Source organism: Akebia trifoliata, chromosome 3 (assembly GCF_017979445.1).
Source record: "Akebia trifoliata isolate Shusen 1 chromosome 3, ASM1797944v1, whole genome shotgun sequence".
Taxonomy (NCBI): domain Eukaryota; kingdom Viridiplantae; phylum Streptophyta; class Magnoliopsida; order Ranunculales; family Lardizabalaceae; genus Akebia; species Akebia trifoliata.
Genome location: NC_141377.1, coordinates 51,713,084 through 51,734,651, shown reverse-complemented (window position 1 = coordinate 51,734,651; position 21,568 = coordinate 51,713,084). Strand labels below are relative to the sequence as shown.

Below are 21,568 nucleotides of genomic sequence, written 5' to 3'. Positions count from 1 at the left end.
TGCGAATGTATCCCAAGATTCAATATGACTTGGGCAAGGCAACATGAGAGTTATCTCATCGAGTGAGGGGTTGTTTATCATGTTCTTGCTTTGTAGGTGCCATGAATGCATTAAGTGTTTAGCATTTCTATGTCATGTGGCTCAATGTCGAAAGCTACAAGTACTTAAGCATTTTTATGTCATTCTAGTCCATATTATAATGCCTACAAGATCGAAATAACTTATTTTCCGCACTACTTAGAGCAGAGACATGAAGAAAAGAATCATTTATTATTATGTATCCATACTTGAAGCTTGGAAGTTTGAAAATTTGAAGAGTTATCCTTATTACTTTTGTCTCTAATTGACTTTATTTAATAAAGTGTTTAAAGAACGAGTTTGAAAGTGCACGTAATAGGTTTAAGAAATTCATAGGAATGCATCGACTTTATTTCATTGACGTGAACTAAATAGAACAATTGATATTCTAGCAAAGTTAGAATCATTTGATGAGAAATTTTATGTAACTGAAACTACCTATGATATTTCCCCAAGTGTTAAATAGAATTTTGATCAAGGATCTTTGTTGTAATTATTATCGATAATTATTGTAATTAGGGAGGGGTCTTTAACCTCGACTTATCAATAAAAAAAGTATGGGCACAACAAATTCTCTACATTATGGACACAATAAATTCTCTAAAAAAATTTCTTTCTTCGTGATTTCTCATTTAAGTTATTTAATATAAATAAGGAAATCCTCCCCATTTGGATCAAATCAAGATATCTCAGAACCTAATTCCAAAAAGGGAAAAAAATCTAATATTTGATTTTAAGAATAAACCTCAATTTTTAGAGGTAGTTTTTGTTTTTTATAATTATTATAATTATAAATAATATTATAATGATAATAGATACTTTGTATTCAATATCATTGGATAATAAATATCCTTTTATGATTAATGATCAATCCTTGTATATGAGAGTTAAATCCTGACATTTACAAATAAATGCTAATTTTTAACTAAACTTAAAAAAAGTAAAATTTGGGAGTTATTTTTGTAGACATTAGATGTTCATCTTCAATGTTACGTTATTTAGAATCATTATCATTCTTTTTTGAAAATGGGTGTGAATGAGCACTCGAAATAATTTTGAAATTGATTTTACCATTGTAATGACTTTCGTACATAAAAAATGCATGATCTACCTAAGATTTAAGTAGGGGAGTCCGATTAGAGGATGGGGAAGGTGCACCTTATTTTACTAAAAGTGATTACCTTAAAACTTGACCAATATTTAAAAAACTCACAAATATAAAAAAATGCATGTTTAAAAGTAGTATGTGCAATATGTGAAAATGTTCCTTTAAAAATTGGTTTTGATGTAATGTGACATTAGGAACATCCTATAGAAAATGCTAACGCATCTAGTCTACATTATTTTTAATGAATGAGAATGTTGATTTGAACTTTTTAGAGAGATTTCATGATGAAATTCCCTTAATGTCATAACTTTAATGTATGTATGCAATACTATCAATTTAGTGTTTCGACCCCAACAAGAAGGTGACACATTTCTTTATCATAGACAAGCATATGTGAGTAAGTGCATTGTGTAAATATGATACATGAGATATACTATAGGGAAAAAAAAATTTCAAACTCCACCATTTCGATTGAACCAAAATCCAACTTACCAAAGGTGAGAGAGGATATAAATTACATCCTAAAAACTTTATAGAACATAAAATAAATTGAGGGTTAAAAGTAAAACATGCAAGTGCTTAAAAATAAAAACCTAATCTACACCCACCTTGTGCCTAAATGTTTTTGAATGATCTTAAGTCTCAAGAGAAGTAACTTGAAGGTTGAAAGCTTTAGTTGATGGTAGATTATTGGAGGGGGATGGGGGTTGTTGGTTGAAGGTTGAGAGATAAATATAAGTTCTTGAGTTGAAAGTTAGGTTGAGAAAATGATAAAAAGGTAGAGTAAGATTTTTATAGAATTTTAGGTTGGGAGATGGGAGCTTGAGAGCATGAATTGCTCAGAGGAAATGGGGTTATTTATAGAATTTTTTTAGGTAAAATGGTTCTACCCTAAAAGCAAAAAAAGAAATGACATGAGGTTTAGGTTATTTGTTTTTTAATTTTTCATTTTTATGAGGATACATGTGGAACTTGTGAGAAAAAAAAATCCTAAAAGCAGTTCTGGTTATTGATTTCTTGGTAAATAAATGTATGAAAATAAAAGTATTTTTGGGAGGGTGAGTATGAGAATGACGTGTGCGAATATGGAGTTGTAGGTAAAAAGTAGATATTGATTCATTTGTAAATAACTTATAAAATAATGGTGGATATATATTTTTGAAATTGACTAATGGGAGAGTTCCATGTATATACTTGAAAATTCCCACATTCTGGGAGTAGGATTGAAAATTTTCCAAACTTTAGGAATTTTTACCAAAGATTAAAGTATCTTTTTTATTTGACCACACTTTTTGATGAGGACATTCTTGAGATTTCTCAAGAGAGTTGACTCTCCAACTAGGATGCAGCATTAGGTGTTGGGGCTTACGAGAGACCAACATGTGTCCCATCTTGGGGGAGGTATAAGACAATGGGCTTAGGATTAAATCTTGTTTTGGACTTAGGTTATGAGTTTAGGATGATTTAGGTTTGGGTATTTGAGTTATGGACTTATGATGGTTTAAGTTTGGGTTATGAACTTTGGATGATTTATGTTTGGGTATTTGGACTAGACTTTGATGTGGGCTTAGTATTAGGTTAATGTATAGATAATGAATTGATTAATAGAAAATATGTTTGGATTTAGTTAATTTATGGACTTGGAGCAATAGGTTAAAAAAATGATCATGAAATTGGATATGCATTAGGGACAAGGTTTGGATATACAAAATGATATGACATGATGCATGTATGCATGAAGAAAATTGTCGAGTGACAATTATTATGTAACGTGAGCTCGTTGAAAGACTTTAAACTCTTAATTGAAATCAACTTAAAATTTGAAATTTTGAACATTTTCTAATGGATTCGTGCAAATTAGGATATCTATAATTTCAATTTTAGGGAGTTTATGCAAATAGTCAAATAGTACTTGGGTTTTAAGTATAATACTCTAAATTATAAAATTATAATTTGTTTACGAGAATTGTTATTGGCACCCCAACTTTTACTTATTACACTCCAATTTCTTAAATTATTTATCATACTCCAATTAAAGATTAAAACATAGCTCTTCAAGCATTACATAACATTATGACACTCGTTCAAACAATTGCAGCTATTGTTTACAATTATGTTTAGGCTCATATAAAAATAAAAAAAGTGAAAATCTAGCTTAAAAAAGACGAGAGCTTTTATTGGTGGACCCCAACTTTTACTTATTCTTTTCCATTTACTTATTTTATTTAATTTTTAATTGAAATGTAATAAGTAAAAGTTAGGATGCCAATAACATCTCTTTTTTTTTAATATATATAAAATAATAACAATTTGACCCGAAAAAAGGCACTCAAAATTCACTAACTACACGGAGCCATAAGCATTTTTACCTGTGTATCCCCCACCCCCACCCAAAAACAAAAAAAAAAAAACTATGGTTCTTAGCACATGTCACATAAGTTTAGTGAATGTTCCGTGTTTTTTTGTTTGAGTTAGCTTATCACAACTCTGTTTTATATAATATGGTTGATATATAAGTCGTTATAAACTCATATGTGATTTATATATGATTGACGTGGCAAATGCATAGAACCATCAATCTTTTTCTCTAGGATACGAAAGAAAAATATTTATTGTTCTGTGCACTTGCCACATCATCATCGTGTAAGTTCTAGCGCATCAGTTTATCATTAGCTAATTTATTTAGACTTTGCACATCAAATTGGGTTGTTGGATCCGATAACAATCCGATTGGGTCTGAATTCTACAACTTGGATCCAAGTCCGATCCAGTTCTTATCGGATTGGTCCCAGGTCGACCCCAATCCGATCCGTACCCAATTCATCTGAAGCCCTATTTGCCACGTTTCCCTATCGGCAAATCCGCATCAAGATAGCCGTAGGTCTTTCATGCGGTATCTCGTTTGGCAGATCGCTTAGCTCACCCCATCGGGTCAGATCAGCATTCAAGGTCTCTCTTTCTCAAACCCTAATTTGCAATTGTGTTTTTGGTTGACGAATTCGTCACTGCAGTACGAAGGGAAGCTAACAACTTAATCTGTCTCGAATCTTTCGTAAGAGATTCACTCTAGGTCTCCAGCTCTCATTTTCTATTTCTCTAGAGTTTTATTTTTGAAGCTTAGCCCTCTGTGATTGCTGTTTGATTTACATGTTTTAGAGCTTTACAATTTGTATTTGGATCGCTTTCTTAATCTATTATTTATTAAATTCTCTGTCGTTGTTTTTGAATTATTGATTTGGGATGAAACCCTAATCTAGATACCCTGCACTTTGACTTAAAATTTCTAATTTGGATTGAACCAGTGATCTAGTTGTTGCAAGACAGATTTATCAACCAATTGATCTATGGGTTCAGCCCCAACATGCTCAATTGGTGTAAAGTACTCAATTAGGGTTGGGGCTTTGACCTAGTGACTACAAAAACATGTTTTTGAGGAGTTTCTGGAGCGATCCTATTGGTTTTACATCACAACTAGGCTCATGGTACAAATCCGCATTTGATTTTTGTGAGTGTTTCACTCATGCTCTAGCCAAATTACATAAAAGGTCATCACTTGAGTGGTGAAGCAGTGTTTCAACACCCTGAGTTGCTCCCCAAAGACATGAGATTGAGTGGTGAAGCAGTGTTTCCTACTTCCACTCTAGTCATAATTATTTTTTAATTTTTTTTTAAATAGCTGCTATTAGCCCCCCAATTTTTTTTCATTACACCTCAATTAAAAATAAAGGAAATAAGTGAATGGTTGAGAGTAAGTAAAAGTTTTGGTGCCAATAGAAGCTCTCTTGTTATTTTTTTGCTAGATTTCTATTTTATTGGGTTTTGGATTTTATATGAGCCTAATCACAAATAATCATAAACAACTACAGAAATAGTTTTGTGTTATAATGTTTTGTAATGTTGAGATTATATTTTGAGCCAAACCTTTTGAATGTTCGAGGAGTGCGTTTTAATCTTTAATTGGGGCATTATAAACAATTTAAGAAATTGGGGTGAAATAAGTAAAAGTTGGGGTGATGTAAAAGGTCATCCTTCCCTCATTCATTTTGATAGAATATATATATTTCATTTCTTTGGGATGGAAGCATAGTAACCAAGTCAAGAGTACGAGTTTAAAACGGCAAGGTAAAACTTCAGAAAAAATGAAGAAAATGTGAAAGAAATGAGAATAGCATGTTCCCACAGATAATTATACATTTATGATGATATTTTCTTTTCTCTAACCATCAATGTATCTTTTGAGCAAAATAACACACTATTGAAAAACAAATTTATAGCATCAAGCATCACCATCAAATCCTACATTAAACTATGAACCAAAGTACAAACAACCGTTAAGGCCATAGAAATTAACCATAGACTTGCAAAACATGGGTTATTTTGTTTTTTAATTTATTTTATTGTGGTAAAAAAAAATGTGTTTAAAATGTAAAAGTTGTGTTTAAAACAATAAAATGTGTTTTTTTTTAAATCCAGTTTTTTTGTTATTGCTTTAATCGTTAGAGGTACGAAACGTGTTTTAAACGAGACTTCTTAAAAAAAAAAACCAAAGTTTTTTGTTACTATGATTGGAAGTCCTTGAGAAGTGAGGGTGGGGGGTGTTATTGTTTATCGATACAATGTATCTCCTAGTGTGAACAAGTGTTCAAATGCCCCAATTAATGATCATATAGGCACTTGTCTTTTGGGTACTTTTCTAGCCGATCGTCCCCTGAAGATGACTAATATCTAAACACTCATAGTTTGGTTTTCATTTGCATAAACAAATAACAATCATGAAGTCGAGGTATCTACTATCTGATGTATTTTCATATTTCAAGATATTTTACCATCAAATAAAAATATTCATAATTTCCAGGTCTATTTTCCTCAATTCGGTTCTAAAGAAAGCTGATTAAGGTAAATGCTTAAATCTTTTGGCGGCCTTATAGCATTTCATAACGAATAAACTTTCTTTATGATAGATGAAAAGCGCTGGGACCAATAGGATCTTTGGAACTATGCATATGAGTATAGAGAGGGAGTGGGAGAAATCAGGGTGGATTTATTGTTGTTTTGATAAGTGGAGGCTCTTGCAAGGAGTTCTTATGCACACCTCTGAAAAAAAAAAAAAAAATCAAGGAGAGAGGATGAGGAGATCAAATTTTATTTCAAATTTATTATAGCTGTGGAGCATCTTGGAGCAAATGAACATTGGAGCTTGTGGAGCACCACTCACATCGAGGATTGCTCTATTGGTTTGCTTCATAGTTTTTTGGCTTTGCTTTCATTGTATTGTCGTCACACAAAGTCCATGGCGCTAAGAACTAGTTAATACTGTAGGCTTGGATCCGTAATTTTGAACGGAAGGGATTTTCTTCTTGATTATAAGTTATTCTTTTGTTTTTCCCCACTATGCAGCAAAACAGGTTCTGAATAATCTATTTGACATTAAAAATGAGTGGTCGTTCTGCTCGCATGATATATGTTGGTAACCTGCCTTCGGATATACGAGAATGGGAAATTGAAGATCTGTTCTACAAGGTTTGAATTGGATATTTTCATTTGTATTTTCTTCTTGCATTGGTTATGAATATAGGCTTTGTCATTATTGGAAGGTGCCAGCTTGCTAAGTTGGTTAAAGTCTGAATGTTGATACTATGACCCAGGTTCAAAATTGCCTTCACCTATTGATCTTGCTTGCCTTGCACACACACACAAAAAAAAAAAGGCTTCATCATTGGGAATTTGAATTGGCTATTTTCTTTGCATTTTTTTCTTGATTGAATGATGAATATAGACTTCACCGTTCTTGAATGACATAGACATAGTTTCCATACCCTTTTATGGAGAATTGATGAATTGGCCATTTTCTTTGCATATCTCTTGATTTAATGATGAATATAGGCTTCACCATTCTTGAATGACATAGCCATAAGTTTCCATATGCTTTTATGGATAATAGATGAATTGACTATTTTGTTTGCATTTTTCTTGATTTAATGATGAATATAGGCTTCACCATTCTTGAAATACATATTCCTCAGCTTCATATGCTTTTTGTGGAGAATAGATGATCAGTCTTTTTCACTTCTGGACAGTTTCATCTTGGTCTCCAACTCTCTCTGATATATATCTAATTCCTATGTTGCATGGCGTCTATTATAGTAAATCGGGTAACAAAGGACTCAAAAACACGTCAGTGTCTGACAGCAATAGGGGTGTTCAACCTGTTGCACATGTTGCCTTTGGGAAGCTTGAAATATTGATACTTCCATACACCTGTTTTAATGTACTATTTTAGCTATATTTAACTTAGCAATATTTTAAATAAAAAGAATGAAAGAAATATATGTACTACTAAAAGAAACATTCCTGTACACTGTAGAGCTTCGCAACAACTACACAATTATAAGTCAAATTTATACAATCAAACAACTCTAGTTATGTTTAACAATTTTATAAATAAGTGAATGGAGGATGGAATTACTTCCACATTCTTTTAGTTATACTTTTTTATAATATGTCTATAAAATAAATGGTGGCCCTGCCCTGGGTATCACAACATGTGTGGGGAATTGTAAACTCGGGTTCTCTTGCAGATATATGTTTGGCATGGCCACAAACCTTAGTGTCGTGCTGTTGTCTCATAGTAGTAAAATATTTTGCTTAGTTTGTGTGTATGTTTTTTTTTTATTGGTAAATATTTCTATTTGGTTTGTGTGTTTACTTATGCCTAGTAAATATTTACTTGGTTTCTGTCTACTTATACTTCTCATGGTGCATCTCATCTGATGTTTCCACATGTTTTTTTTTATTGGTAAAAGAATTTATTAATTTAAAGGAAGACGTTGGTTGAGCTAACCAATCAAAGTAGAACAATAGAAAACAAAACTTTAAACCATGCATAAAGCCTCCCATCTAAAAAAAATAATCCTCAAAGAAAACCCCTTTGAAGTCCGGATCTAGTTTACTCCAAAAGAAAAGCAATCATAAGTCTTCAAGGACCAAACCATGAAAGTTATTGTCCACTTCTTGAAAGACCCTCCGATTCCTCTCTCCCCAAATAAGCCAGAAAATGGCAAAAGTTATTTGTCCTGTATATGCTAACTTAGGCTATACGTGAGTACAAAAACTAAGATGAACAAGTAATAAACATAATATTCAAAATATACCTTCTGGCTCAATTGATAATTCTAAACATTCAACAGCCTTTCCTTCACCCTATACCAATCAAATAAAAAAAATTCAACTGCCTTTCACTGTTTTTATTTGACACAATTTATTTTTAGTCTTAACCACCAAGGAACATTATAATGCAGTTTTTTGGACCATTAATCTATGGCTTCTTGTTGAGTATTGGAGGTTTTGGTATTTCAGATTGCTTTTGTTGTAAATATTCAATTTTAGTGCAGGTCTTTGTATCACATTTTCTAGATAACACTCGCTGTCTGTAACTCTGTTTATATCATAATTTCCATTTTCACTGGCCTCAGTATGGTCGTATACTTGACATTGAGCTGAAGATCCCACCTCGCCCTCCTGGTTATTGTTTTGTGGAGGTATATTTCATTATCCTGCTATATTCTTGGTTACATATGGTATCAATGAAAAAAAATGTCTCTTTTGGATTATATCCTTCCTGTTTGTTGCATTGATTATACAGTTTGAAGATGCTCGGGATGCTGAAGATGCAATCAAGGGTCGTGATGGCTATAAGTTTGATGGCTCTCGTTTAAGGGTACCTGGGATCTCCTTCTACTTCCATACCTGTGTCATCATTCTGTGGTTGGATTTATTAATTTTCCTGGTCGCAGGTTGAGCTTGCCCATGGTGGTAGAGGCCAATCATCTTCAAATGATCGTAGAGGGGGTTATGGTGGTGGAGGAAGAAATGGTGGTGCTTCACGCCGTTCTGAATATAGAGGTGCATTGAGGGGATACATGCTTACATATTCTGGCCGTTATTTCTTTATCAACTATTCTCATCTTTTATTGTGGTTTTTTATGGACTTTCTTCAATATCCTTAATAGTTTTATCTTTTGCTTTGTAGTTGTTATTCGTGGACTGCCTTCTTCTGCTTCGTGGCAAGATTTGAAGGTGAGTTGATCGCTTACTAACTGTTTTATGTGTAAGTTTGATTTTGCAGTCGTTATAACTTCATAGGTTGCATTTCAGGATCACATGCGGAAGGCAGGTGATGTCTGTTTTGCCCAAGTTTTCCGCAATGGTGATGGTAAGTTGTATACTTCTATAATAACTATTACTATCTGCATTGCTGGCTATAGACAGTATCATTTACCTTTGACAATCCGGTTCTTATGGATTTTTATAGGTCAGATGTACCTTGCTTTTCTTCTTTTAAGGAGAAAAAAAATATGTACGTAGTCATAGATGGCTTATGCCCATGCATTGACGAATTAATTGGCCATTTGCTGATTAATCACCCCTTTCAACCTCAAGATTTTATCTGCTTCAACCTTCAAACCTCAAGAGCAAGAAGTATTTCAAGGGAGTTGGAGTTGATGGGTCTTTTGGAAGAAACCCAACAACATGATTTGTATAATCCCCAAAATTTTCTCCATCTTGCTAGACCTTTCTCAGATTTATCCAAATTAAACAAACAAATTGATCCCCTGTCGATTTGTCGTTGAATCTGAACTTGGTTGGTATGCCTATAAGTCATAGCTAAAAATGCTTGTTTTGAGGCTTTTATGGGTCATTCCAACTATGATTGGTCTTGAGTAGGGTGTTTTTGTTTGAGGTAGATAGATATTGGATGGGGTCCTGATTGCAAGCAAATGCATCAATTCTAGAATCAGATCCGGTGGGCTAGAAGTTGTATGTAAAATTGAATTGGAAGAAACCTGCGATGTATCACTTAAATTCATCTCATTAAATGCAATACCATTTGCTATCCTAAAAGGGGCGTTTTGGTGTCAACAATGATAGTCTTTGGAGGGCAGTGATTCGGGCAAAGTATATGGGGTGACCTTTTGGGGTGGGATAATGGTGAGGTGAGATTATCTTTTGGGGGGTGTTGTGCGGAGGGACCTTCAAAATATTTTGCTTGAGTTTAGGAATAGGTAGAGCCAGCAAGGTACGAATCTAGGAAGACTTCTGGTGTGGAAAATTCCCCCCAAATTCTATTTTTTCTACTGATATTCTATTTGAAATGAGACTGAAAACCTCTTGGTTCGGGCTAACAACAAGATATCTTGAGATTTTGGTTTTTTAGGTGCTTTAATTGCTGGGAAAATTTGAATCCTTAGCTTTTTGCATTAGTTGAATTTTTTATCCTACATTCTCTCATTTTGAAGAATATATTTAGCTATGGAACAAGGAACTGTGATGGAATCTTCTCAATCAATTTTTTACAACGTTTTGGCTTGCTCCAATAGCTCTTCTTTCCCAGCCTATATCGTTTGGGGATCAAGAATCCCCTCTATGGTGGCTTTCTTTATTTTGACAGTTATCTTGGACAATATTTTGATTGTAGACTCTCATTTTTCGTTGTATCACTATTGTAGATTTCTACTAATGCAAAGCTAGTGATTTATTGTTAACCATATATTCATTAGTTGTATTTTCACCCCTGATATTTTGTCCCATTTCACGAGTCTCTTTCAATATTGATTGTGGTCTTCCCAACTATATCTTTTTTCTCTTCCAAATCTGGCACCCCCAGCATTTCTTGTTCATAAGAGAAATGCTTTGGAGCTTAATCCTATTTGTGGTTTGCGGGAGGATTTGGAAGGAAGGAGGGAAATAGGAGAATCTTGGATGGAAAGGAACTTCCATTCGCTAAGCAATTATAAGCATTTTATGTCTTATCTTTTTTGGTTTAAGCTTTCAAAATAATTCAGAGATCTCTCTTTTAAGATTTTGTTTTCAGTCACCTCGACTTCCTCATTGTATGCTCACCTCTGCTTTTGGTTTAATGAGATCTTACAAGTACCAAAATAGTAATATATATTTTCATGTCTTTTTGAAGTTCATCTATAATGACATATATATATATATATACACACACACATATATAACTTTAATGTCTTGTTACTGAAGTGCTGTGTATGGTTTCAGGAACTATGGGTCTTGTAGACTATACCAATTATGAGGACATGAAATATGCTGTAAGTTATTGAATTCATTTTTACTCTCTTCGTTTTCTGGTTTAGTGCAAGTTTATTTATTTATTCTTTTGCTCCAATTTGTTAATTGTCTTTTGTTCCTCAGATTCGGAAACTCGATGACACTGAGTTTAAAAATCCGTTTTCAAGAGCTTATATTCGGGTAAGTTTTCATATTATCAAAGGTTGTGATTTTTGAGTCATTTTTTTTTTTTTTTAACAAAGAGGCTCCCTTTGTAGATTTTCATTTGTCATGAAATGCATAGGTTTGAAAGAAAATGATTTGACTTCGTTTGTTTATTTTATGGGGAGGGATATACTAATTTATTTATGGAAATTTCAAGGCTTAAGTTTGAGAATTGTCTGCTACTTAACAGGAATAATAAAGAAACTTTAATGAGCTTATCACGGGATTTCTTAATTTGAAAAATTGATTGGGGCAGGTGAAAGCCTACGAGGGTAGTGTGTCCAGAAGCCGTAGCCCAAGTAGAAGTCGAAGTCGAAGCAGAAGTGCTGGAAGAAAGCGGAGGTATCACCCAGTAAACAGAAACTCAGTTTTAGTTCCACTATTGCGTTGAATGGTTCTCTAACATTTGTTTGCGATGGATTGTTTGCTTCTTTTCTGCAGCAAGTCACTCGAACGATCTGTCTCTAGATCGCCATCAAAACCTAGATCTGCCTCAAGATCTAGATCTGTATCTCCTGCCAGATTATCCAGGTATTTATTACTGAATAACTTAAATATTTCTACTCTGTTGTTCTTGATGAGGTTTTTCTCTGTAGCCTGGTTTATGGAATCATGTCTTCTTTCTTGTTATTATTCAAAATGTATAGATCAAGGTCGAGGTCAAAGTCAAAATCGAGGTCGAACTCACCTCATCAGGTGAGACTTTGGTTTGCAGAATCTTGAACACACACACACACTGCTAAATTTGGAAAAAGCCACTAGTTGCCCATAATGGTTTAGTTTTTTGACCAAACAAACTATATTAACCAGGGACTATATACCTTAACAAAAATTTCAATCCTTAATTTTTGTTTTTTTTCCTTGTCTGCATAAAGTATAATTAATTGAATTTAGCCCAATTTATGAATACCCCTTTCTTTCATCCTCCTAGGCCACATATTGAAGTTCTTAACCTTTCCAGGTGCGCTCGGGTAGTGGCTGATCCCTACACCATCCAAAGTCAAAGATCCTGAGGACAGCAGGGCGTATTCTGTTCTTTTGTGGTTCACTGTGATGAGTGCTACAAATATGATTTGAGTTATTTCATTTTAGCTTCACAGTAGTTTTGTTTACTTATAAGCTCAGCAGCAGAGACTGGGTTTGTTTTTTGTTTTTTCCCCTGTAAGCAATAGTTTCAAGACTATCAACTTGACGCATGGTAATTTTGTTGACTTGCATAGAGACAACTTGAAGGGCTTTGAGTGCATAGAACTCGTATTGATTGGTATCTATCTTTGCTTCCTTGTTTTCTCATCCTGCGTGTATTTATTTATTTATTTATTTTCCCTTACTGGCACTATGGTCATGGTTAAGTTTGCCAACATATCCATATTATGTGACTGGAATGCAGAAGAGATAAGTGGTGATGATCATCTGATCGGTGATGCCTTTTTTGTGTGTGTGTTTTGGGGGGGTGGGGTTGTTTAAAAGGGTAATTTTGTAATAAATGATGGGTTTGAAATCCATAGAAGCTGTTTAGCTGGTGAATTTTGCGGGTGCCAAAAATTGGCTCAGCCATCATATCTCTTGAGGCTGGAGCGTGGAAGAAAAGTGGGTGCAGCAAACACCAAAATTCCCCAAGTGAACATGTCCATGGCCTCGCATGAAAAATGGCAAAGCAAACAAAGCACATAACCAGATATGCAGAGTCTGCATCATCCAAGAGAGTACAAAGCAGTATTTTTGTCATAGTTTTAGCCCATTTCTTATGGAAACTGTGGATGTGTCCAAAAGTTCATGAGTTATTTGCATTAGATGCAACGAAGCACCCAAAGGTCCCATATTGGGCCTCATTGTTTTTAATCCAAATGTTGAGAATCTCTTGCCTTCATGTGCTTTTGATGTGCACTCTTTATTTTCCTTGAAAGAACAAAAATGTCTCAGCTATGACGTGTTTAGTGAGGTAGTGGTAGATAAAACTTCCTATAATAACAAAATGGAGGTTTGAGACTCGTATTTAACTATATAACAACCGACGAATAGAAATGCAACCAAATTTTAGATTGACAAAGCCAACCGAAATCAACTTTTTGAGGCCTTATCTTACCTAAAACTGATGTTGAGCTTCTTGTTGGATGATAATGTAGTATTTATTTTTTCAGTTTATGACTAAAATATTCCTCAATGAATCTATGATTTTAACACCCGGACCCAACAAAAAAAAAAAAGAAGGGAAAATTTGCAATTGCGAACAGCACTTCTATACATACAGAATTACAAACAAACAGTTTTTAAAGTAAAACAAACAGTTTTTATTTAAAGTAACAGATTTAAGTAACTTGCTCCCTCGATTTGAGATCTTAACGACAGAGAGGTGACGTAGCGTCTAAGCTAGGTAGCATTTAGAATCTTGATATTCCCATTTATGCACACATACTTCAACAGATATTAGAAAGGAGAACTCCCTATGTCGAGTATGTTAGTTCTGCAATATTATTTTTAACCCAAGCCACCTCCATAACTATCCTTCACTAGGTCCTCATCAATCCAACGTTAAACGGATCTTCAAAACTTAGGATTAACAGCACGTACAAGGTAGGCAACCACAGTAAATAATCAAGGAGTGGCAACATTTTCCTTGGCAAGAGGAGCGATCTCCTCGCCTTCTACTCCAGGTTCACTGCCTGCAACCTCCATGCTCAACAGCAATTGCTCCCATTTCTTAGCAGGTCCCTGTGTTCCAAAAACAAATTCGGTTCATATCCAACACAAAAACAAGAAAATGATATATGTTCTTTCCTAGGGTTTCAATCCACATATATGGGAGAGTTCTTGTTACAACCCGAGAGAGAATGGCTCAATTTCCCGCACCATTGTAACTTAGATGCTTTTGATATATTGGTTAGGTTAGGTCTTATCAAAATGGTATCAGAGCCAACACAAAACCTCATATTCAACACTCTGGAAACTATCACCTAGCCTAGGGGTCTGGGAAATGTACCAAAGTAAGATTCACCAGTCCTGGGAAAAGGGCTACCTAGGACCTCAAAAGAGAGGTACCAGAGTGAAAGCCACCACAAAGTTGGCCGCTATTGACATTGACAGAGTGTGGTGGTGTGTTACAGACCAAAAGGGAAAAAAAAATAGGCTTTTTCCGCATCATTATCGTATAGGTTATCTTTTGGTATATTGATATCTCTTGTTCTTTTTATTTACCTTCCAGGAAAGGTCCTGAGCCATGCAGTTCTTAATCATTTCTGTCAAAGCAGGTGTACCATAGGTTGCCAGGGCCCTTTTAGCTGTTGTTTCGATTGCAGTCACATCCGCAGGATCCACTTCATCACACTAAAAGCACCAAAGTGGAGAAGTTGAACTTAGTTTCCAAAGCAAACATATCAAGTAGATGGGTTGTGCAGAGCTCAGAGAGGAACAAATTGTTACTTACTTCAACATTAAAGGCCCCCATCTGAAATCCAGTAAAACCTTCTTTGACAGTGTCAACTAGTCCACCAGTCGATGCAACTATACACACCTGCACCAAAAAGTTATTGTCAGGTGGTTTGCCAATTTAATTTAGTTTGATTGCACGAAATTAGGTGACGCGAATTGGGAGAGGCCCGTACCGTTCCATATCGCATTGCATGTAACTGAATGAGGCCACATGGTTCAAATCTACTTGGGAGTATCATAAAATCAACCCCAGCTATGATCATGTGGGCCAATGGAACATTGAATTTCGCCACTCCTCTAGCCTTGTCAGGATACTTTATCTCCAACTGTTCAAGCTGCTTCTCCATGTACTTTTTACCAGTCCCCTGAAATAAAGCAAGGATAATGAATCAAACCCGATGACTGATCTTTGATAAAAGAGAAATTATTAATGCTCACTTCTGATACTTACAAGGACGATTATCTGAACATTCTCACCAATGAATTGAGGTATAGCAGCTGCGAGAATATCTGAACCTTTTTGTTCTTCAAGTCTACCGATGAAGCCTATGACAGGAATGTTTCCGTCCACAGGCAACCCAACTTCTGCCTGCAGTGCTTCCTTCAGAAGAGGCTTTGCATCCATCACCTGAAAACATCAATTTCAATGCATGTCAATAATTGTAACTAGAAAGTCAAATAATGGAAATCGAAAACATCCTCTGAAAGTTTCTTACAGTTGTAGCATCATACTTGACATCGATGTATTTGTCCTCGGATGGGTCCCACTCCTGGACATCCATTCCATTCACAATACCTGTAATGCCAGTCTTACGGATGATTGTATCCAATTCCACACCTTTATCTTCTCCTGAAACAAGTTCTTCGGCATAGTATGGGCTCACTGTTACAACCCTGTCAGATTCTAATATTCCAGCCTTCATCCAATTAATTTTCCTTCCTTTCACAGGCTTGTCATACCTAATATATACAAACACGTTATAAAACTTGGAAAAAGGAAAGAAGACTGAAGCCAGTGGAAAACTCAAGAGCTCATACCCATCAAAGAAATCAAAGGAACTCTTGAATGAATCTGGAAGATTGAGAAATGAAAAGTCTGAAAAGGGGAATCTGCCTTGGTAGGCGATGTTGTGTATGCAAAAAGCAACCTGGAAACATTATTAATGTCAGCCCCAAAAAAATTGCAATAGGACACAATTCTAGGTGCAATGGTTCAAAAAATAAAATAAAGCAAAAAATGAGAACACCTTACCTTCGCATTTTTGTAGACCCCATGAGGTTTGTACATAGTCTTAAGGTAACATGGGAGAAGAGCGGTATGCCAATCGTTACAAATGAACACGACATCCTCCCCTGCATTCGGCAAGATTAAGCCATTGTGCTTAAATGAAGAAACTTCCTAATAGAAACTGAAAGTACCAAATTCAAGAGATGGAGAAGAGGCACCAACCATATGGTCCAGAGAAATATTTATTGCTGTTAAGATTCAGAACCCTTGGTGCTTCCAAAGCTGCCTGAATGCCATAAAGTGTATGAGTATAGTTTCAGCATTATAAGTAGGTTTACTAAATCGTGAGTGGGACCAGATGGAATGCAAAAAAAGGAATAAGTATTTTTCTTATACAAAAGAGAGCTTCTATTGGCACCCCAACTTTTTCTTCTTACACCCTAACTTCTTAAATTATTTATCACACCCCAATTAAAGAGTAAAACTCACTCTTCAAACATTATCAAGCTTCGGTTCAGATTATAATCTCAGCATTACAAAACATTATAACACTCGTCCAAACAATTTCAATAGTTGTTTACAATTATGAGTAGGCTCATATAAAATCCTAAACCCAAAAACTGGAAATCTAACCAAAAATAAATAAAATTGGGAGAGCTTCTATTGGTACCCCAACTTTTACTTATTTTCTTTATTTTTAATTGGGGTGTAATAAGTAAAAGTGGGGGCGGTGTTCTACCAGTAGAGAAACAGGCATTAGCCAATCCAGTTATATAGGAAATATACTTGGACACCAGTTTCATAGAATTCTGAATACTGTTCTAAATGAACTAACAACGTCTCATTATTTCATTACCATTGCCAACAGGGCCATAAATGTTATCTCCATGCCATGATTGAAGATGGGAAATTTTACATGAACTCTATAAGGAAAACATATTGCTCACCTGGCATAACAAGCTAAATCGAAATTGGTTGTCCTGGTAATCTGATCCAGTAGCAGGACCATAAACTTTAGATCCAGTTTTTCCCCACACCTTCTCGAGGAAGCTTGGGTGATCCACAAAAACACGATCAACTCCCCTTTTGTAGCAGTGGAAGAAGCGGATGGTTTCCATTTTGTCCCCAACTTTAATCTACATGTTAAAAGATCAATATATCCTCATTTGAGCTGAACATAATTACACTTGGTGAAAAAGGAAAAGCTTTCTACATAAACTTCAAAAGATTCAAGAATTTACCTCAAGTAAAACATCTGTATCCCATGCATCTTTGTATTGATCATAGCGGGGACAGACCGTCATGACACGGTGCCCCAATGCCTAGAAAAGTATGGGCCAAAGAGATTAATGAATAATATCTTCATCTGATACACTATAACCAAAATGTAACAAAAGAAGTGCAACAGATTATTCAATTATGTTTGCTGACTAAACATGAAGAAGAAGAAAAAAAAAGAACATTTTGATTTTGGTGGAAAGGGAATTATGCATTTATTCTTACCGCCATGGCTGGTGGCATGCCTCCACCAACATCACCAAGTCCACCAGTTTTGCACCATGGACCAATCTCTGCTGCAACAAAGATCAAATTCATCCCAGTTCCACATATAATACCCCCCAAATGCTTTGCATTCTCAGTTTTGAATCCTTTCTTCCTTGCTTGCCTGGCAATTGCTTTGGCATTGTTTCTCGCATTAAGCAAATCTACTTTGTTCAGAGATCTCAACCCATTATGAGTCACGGATCGGTTCCTCAGGCCTATTTGTGTCAATGTTGCTTTAGGCTCTGACCCAGATGTTCCATTGTTGACATGTGAGGTTCTTGGCACAAAGTTGGAAGCAGTCACAGTAGCCATTGGTGATATTATTTTTCTGGAGAAAGACAGAGCCATTAAGGAAATATTCCAGAATTCATTCTTGAATTACCTTAGATGGGGACACCATACAGTGATTCAACTAATGGCGATATACACAATATTTTCTCTAATATGAGAAAAGGTCATTTCAGTCCAAGTCTGAAATTTATGATTTTTATTTTTATGTTTTTAGCGGATTTTAGGGTACTTCGAGTAAAAATTTGTTTTAGTATTATAAGGCCAGAATGAAAGTTTTAGCTAAATTAATTTTTTTTACTATTATTGGACAGCTTATAATTTCAGGTAAAATTTACCATTTTAGGTGAGTATAATGGAAATCTAAAGTGGAGTTAAATTAGAAGTCTTAAAGTATATTTAAGTCATTGTAAGGGATTTTTTTTTATTTTTTTTCATTTTATTCTTATATTATGATTATTCAAAATTTCAATAAAAGTAAAGAGAATTATTCTCTTATTTTGCCTTGTGGATTCAAAGTTATTTTTTGGGTAGAAAACATCGATCTTTTCATTCATTTCACTGCATTACAAAGTAAAATGCACAATTTTTTTGTTCATGACTAACTATTTCAAGGAAAAAAATGTCTCTTTTTTATCAGAATGTCAGATATCTTCAACAGCAATAGCTTTCCCCTTATTTTTTCTACTATAAATTTCACTCGAACTTAATCTAGTCGTTTAACCAAGATTCAAAGACACCAATAATGGATCAAAGTCAACCTCAAGATGATCATTGACCAGACCAGACATTCATCAATATCCCCTGCTAAGCTGCTTCATCGAAAATTATTTCCTAACTTTACAAATATTCTAGTTGAATATTATTGCCTAGTTCAAGAACGCTAATTATACTAAATGAAGTATGATCTGTAGTAATTAAGCCTTACTCTCAAATTCAAAAACAGAAAATGATCTTCAAAGCTACATAGAAAACCTATTGAGCTTCAGGCCATCTACAACAAACTCGATCAAAAATTTCAACTACAGAAACAGCTAGAGTTACTTCAATGATGCATGAATCAAACGACAAGTTCATCTATCTTCAATCACACTTTAGAGCATCTGTTACTAACTTCGAAATACTACAAAAATCAGCTAAAATTACCCCATAACACTTAAAATCCTCGTCAAAGAAGCATTTGTGCATAAATTAGAAACGACCTTCAATGCGATCCATAGAAAATACAGAGGATTAAAGAGAAATCACGAAATAAACAAAGAAAAACAGTAGATTATAACTTAAATCCAACAAAACTGACAAATAAAAGACTAGATCCAACGTAGATATCAACAAAGACGAAATTAACGGTAAAAATAACGAAAATTTGATCATTGAAACTGAAATTCAGATTCAAGATCACAAGAAACCGATTGAATAATCTCTCAAAAACAATTTTGTACAAGAGCTTACCACTTCTCAGCGAGAAAGACTTAGGGTTTTGGACGTAAAAAAATGATCTCCCTCTCTCTGCGATCAGCTCTGCGTACAGCGGATGTGATCACGCACAGAAAGCCATGAACAAGCTGGCATTTGTAGTGGTTTGCCTCTGGACCATTGCTACACGTGGCGGAATAATACTGGTTGAGAGGATTCATGCTTTATCAGGCCCACAAATAATTTAGCGGTTCAAGAATGACGAAGGGTATAAGTGGGAATATGCGAGAAATTGAAATCATTAGGGGGAGAAACACCGCTAAATTTGACACGTCAGCAAATATTTTTTTTACGATTTGACAAGGAGAAATCTCACAACCGTAGAAAATCAGTGGTGGGCTCTCATGTGGGTCCAACTGATGCGATGTAAACCCAACAAAATGCTGACGTTTCTGCTCCGTAGGTTGTCGAGTCCAGTGTCCACCAGCAATGAGGTGCCATTAGCATTAGCAGCTGTACAAGGATTTTTTTTTTAATAATCAGGCGGTCAGGAAACGACAAGGAGAAATCTCACAACCGTAGAACGTCCGTGCCAAGTGGGCCCTCATGCGGGTCCAACTGATGCGATGTAAAGTGACAAAACGACATCCCAGCTGTTAAAAGTTATTTTACTACCGAAATTTGACGTTTCTTCTCCGCAGTACTCGTTCAGTGTCCACTAGCAATGAGCTACGAGCTAGTAAGGGTATTTTTAGCAATTAGCATTAGCATTTGTTCTGCTCTTGTACTCTAGGTAGTTGAATTTCAATCCTACTTACGGAACTTTAGAGAACTGTGTGGAATACTTTTTGGGCCCACTAGTTTCTTTGGTTAATATGTAATACAGAAATTGATGATTATGATCGATCCCTAATGTTAATCTTTCGTTTGGTTGATGTTTGATCGATCCCTAGGTAAATCTCTCTTTTTCTATTTTAGTGTTAGGCAATCTCCATTTTACTTAGAGTCCACGTGTCCACTCAATATCACGATTAACTTGTAAGTATAGTCAATATGTTCAATGTATGTGCAGACTTGGGAGGTGTGCCTTTAATAATTCTACTTATGTCCCATACCACTGTCTCCAGGACTCAATCCTCAATTCCACAAGTTGATCAATATTTTAATCTGACCAAGAGTTGCTGGTCGCATACCCAAGACTTCTTGAAATTATTTCTTGCTCCCTCAATTATAGTAATTTAATTCATCCTGGAAGTGGAATCTACTAGTGAGATTATTCCAATTACTAGAAATTTCGGTCAATGGGTCTACCATGTGGTGGGCCAAATATTATTTTGTCGAAGGATCTTATATCAATAGAGCTGCAACCTGAGAGAGTTGGAGGGTAAATTCAGACTAAACCCAAATAGCAAAACTCTTAACCCGAGCTCAACTCAATTCGATCATCAAGTCCAAGCTCAACCGTTCAACCTGAACTTGATCTTCTAAAATTGGGGTTGAACTCGCGTTAGCACGAGTAAGGGAATTTAGGGCAATTTCGTCAGATTGGGTACATTGAATAACTTCATTTTGATTAGTAAATAAGATAGTATACAACCTTCAATTAATCTATTATTGAAAAAATGTTTAGACAAAACATACTAAACCAAAGCTAATATTAATAATATCCAACTGTCCACAAAACATACTAATAAAATGAAATAAGAAAGTAAAATAAAAAATCTATAATTAATATAAAAATATTTATATATTAGTATAAAACCTTGGGTTTGGATCGACTCAGGTTGCTCAAACCCTCAGCCCATGCTCAACCCGAATTGAGGTCGGATTGAGATATTACAACTCATCCTCTACATAACTCAGTCCAGGCTCGCCCATCAATCGAATTGAGTTCGGGCTAGCCCACCCAGGTTTCAACCCTGGATATTGAGTAAAGAGGTCATATCACAATATTTGATCCAGTGGTTGGAATCGTTCGACAATCCAATATTTTTAAGAAGGGTGTGGTGTAGTAAACCACGTGATTAATATGCGTGGGCTTCTAAGTTGGCCTTGTTAACAATCCTTCCAAACTATTATGAGTGATGCTAAAGGCACGTTGTTTTCGGCCAACGCCTCGTGACGCCCTTTTCTCTCTCCTGCCCATAGTGAAAAAAAACAAATTTTTTTTATTTGATCACCTT

The 21,568-nt window shown here is 35.2% G+C and overlaps 2 protein-coding genes across 2 annotated transcripts; one reads left to right on the top strand and one right to left on the bottom strand.

The window, feature by feature from the left end:
- The first annotated feature begins 4,049 nt into the window (after positions 1–4,049).
- Positions 4,050–12,772, top strand: LOC147407829 (serine/arginine-rich splicing factor SR34A-like). Its single transcript, XM_086436580.1, has 12 exons — positions 4,050–6,706; positions 8,659–8,724; positions 8,829–8,903; positions 8,980–9,088; positions 9,216–9,262; positions 9,341–9,398; positions 11,246–11,295; positions 11,399–11,455; positions 11,736–11,821; positions 11,921–12,010; positions 12,127–12,175; positions 12,441–12,772. Exons 1-12 carry the CDS (start codon positions 6,620–6,622, stop codon positions 12,459–12,461), a joined length of 795 nt encoding a protein of 264 aa, XP_086292706.1. The 5' UTR covers positions 4,050–6,619; the 3' UTR covers positions 12,462–12,772.
- Positions 12,773–13,696: 924 nt separating this feature from the next.
- On the bottom strand, positions 13,697–19,576 carry GBSS1 (UDP-Glycosyltransferase superfamily protein). The gene is made up of 13 exons (XM_086436578.1): positions 19,422–19,576; positions 17,640–18,009; positions 17,378–17,458; positions 17,084–17,272; positions 16,359–16,422; positions 16,161–16,261; positions 15,947–16,056; positions 15,625–15,868; positions 15,360–15,536; positions 15,082–15,273; positions 14,904–14,990; positions 14,675–14,803; positions 13,697–14,191 (listed from the first exon to the last, which is right to left on the bottom strand). Exons 2-13 carry the CDS (start codon positions 17,991–17,993, stop codon positions 14,075–14,077), a joined length of 1,845 nt encoding a protein of 614 aa, XP_086292704.1. The 5' UTR covers positions 17,994–18,009; positions 19,422–19,576; the 3' UTR covers positions 13,697–14,074.
- Positions 19,577–21,568: the final 1,992 nt, after the last annotated feature.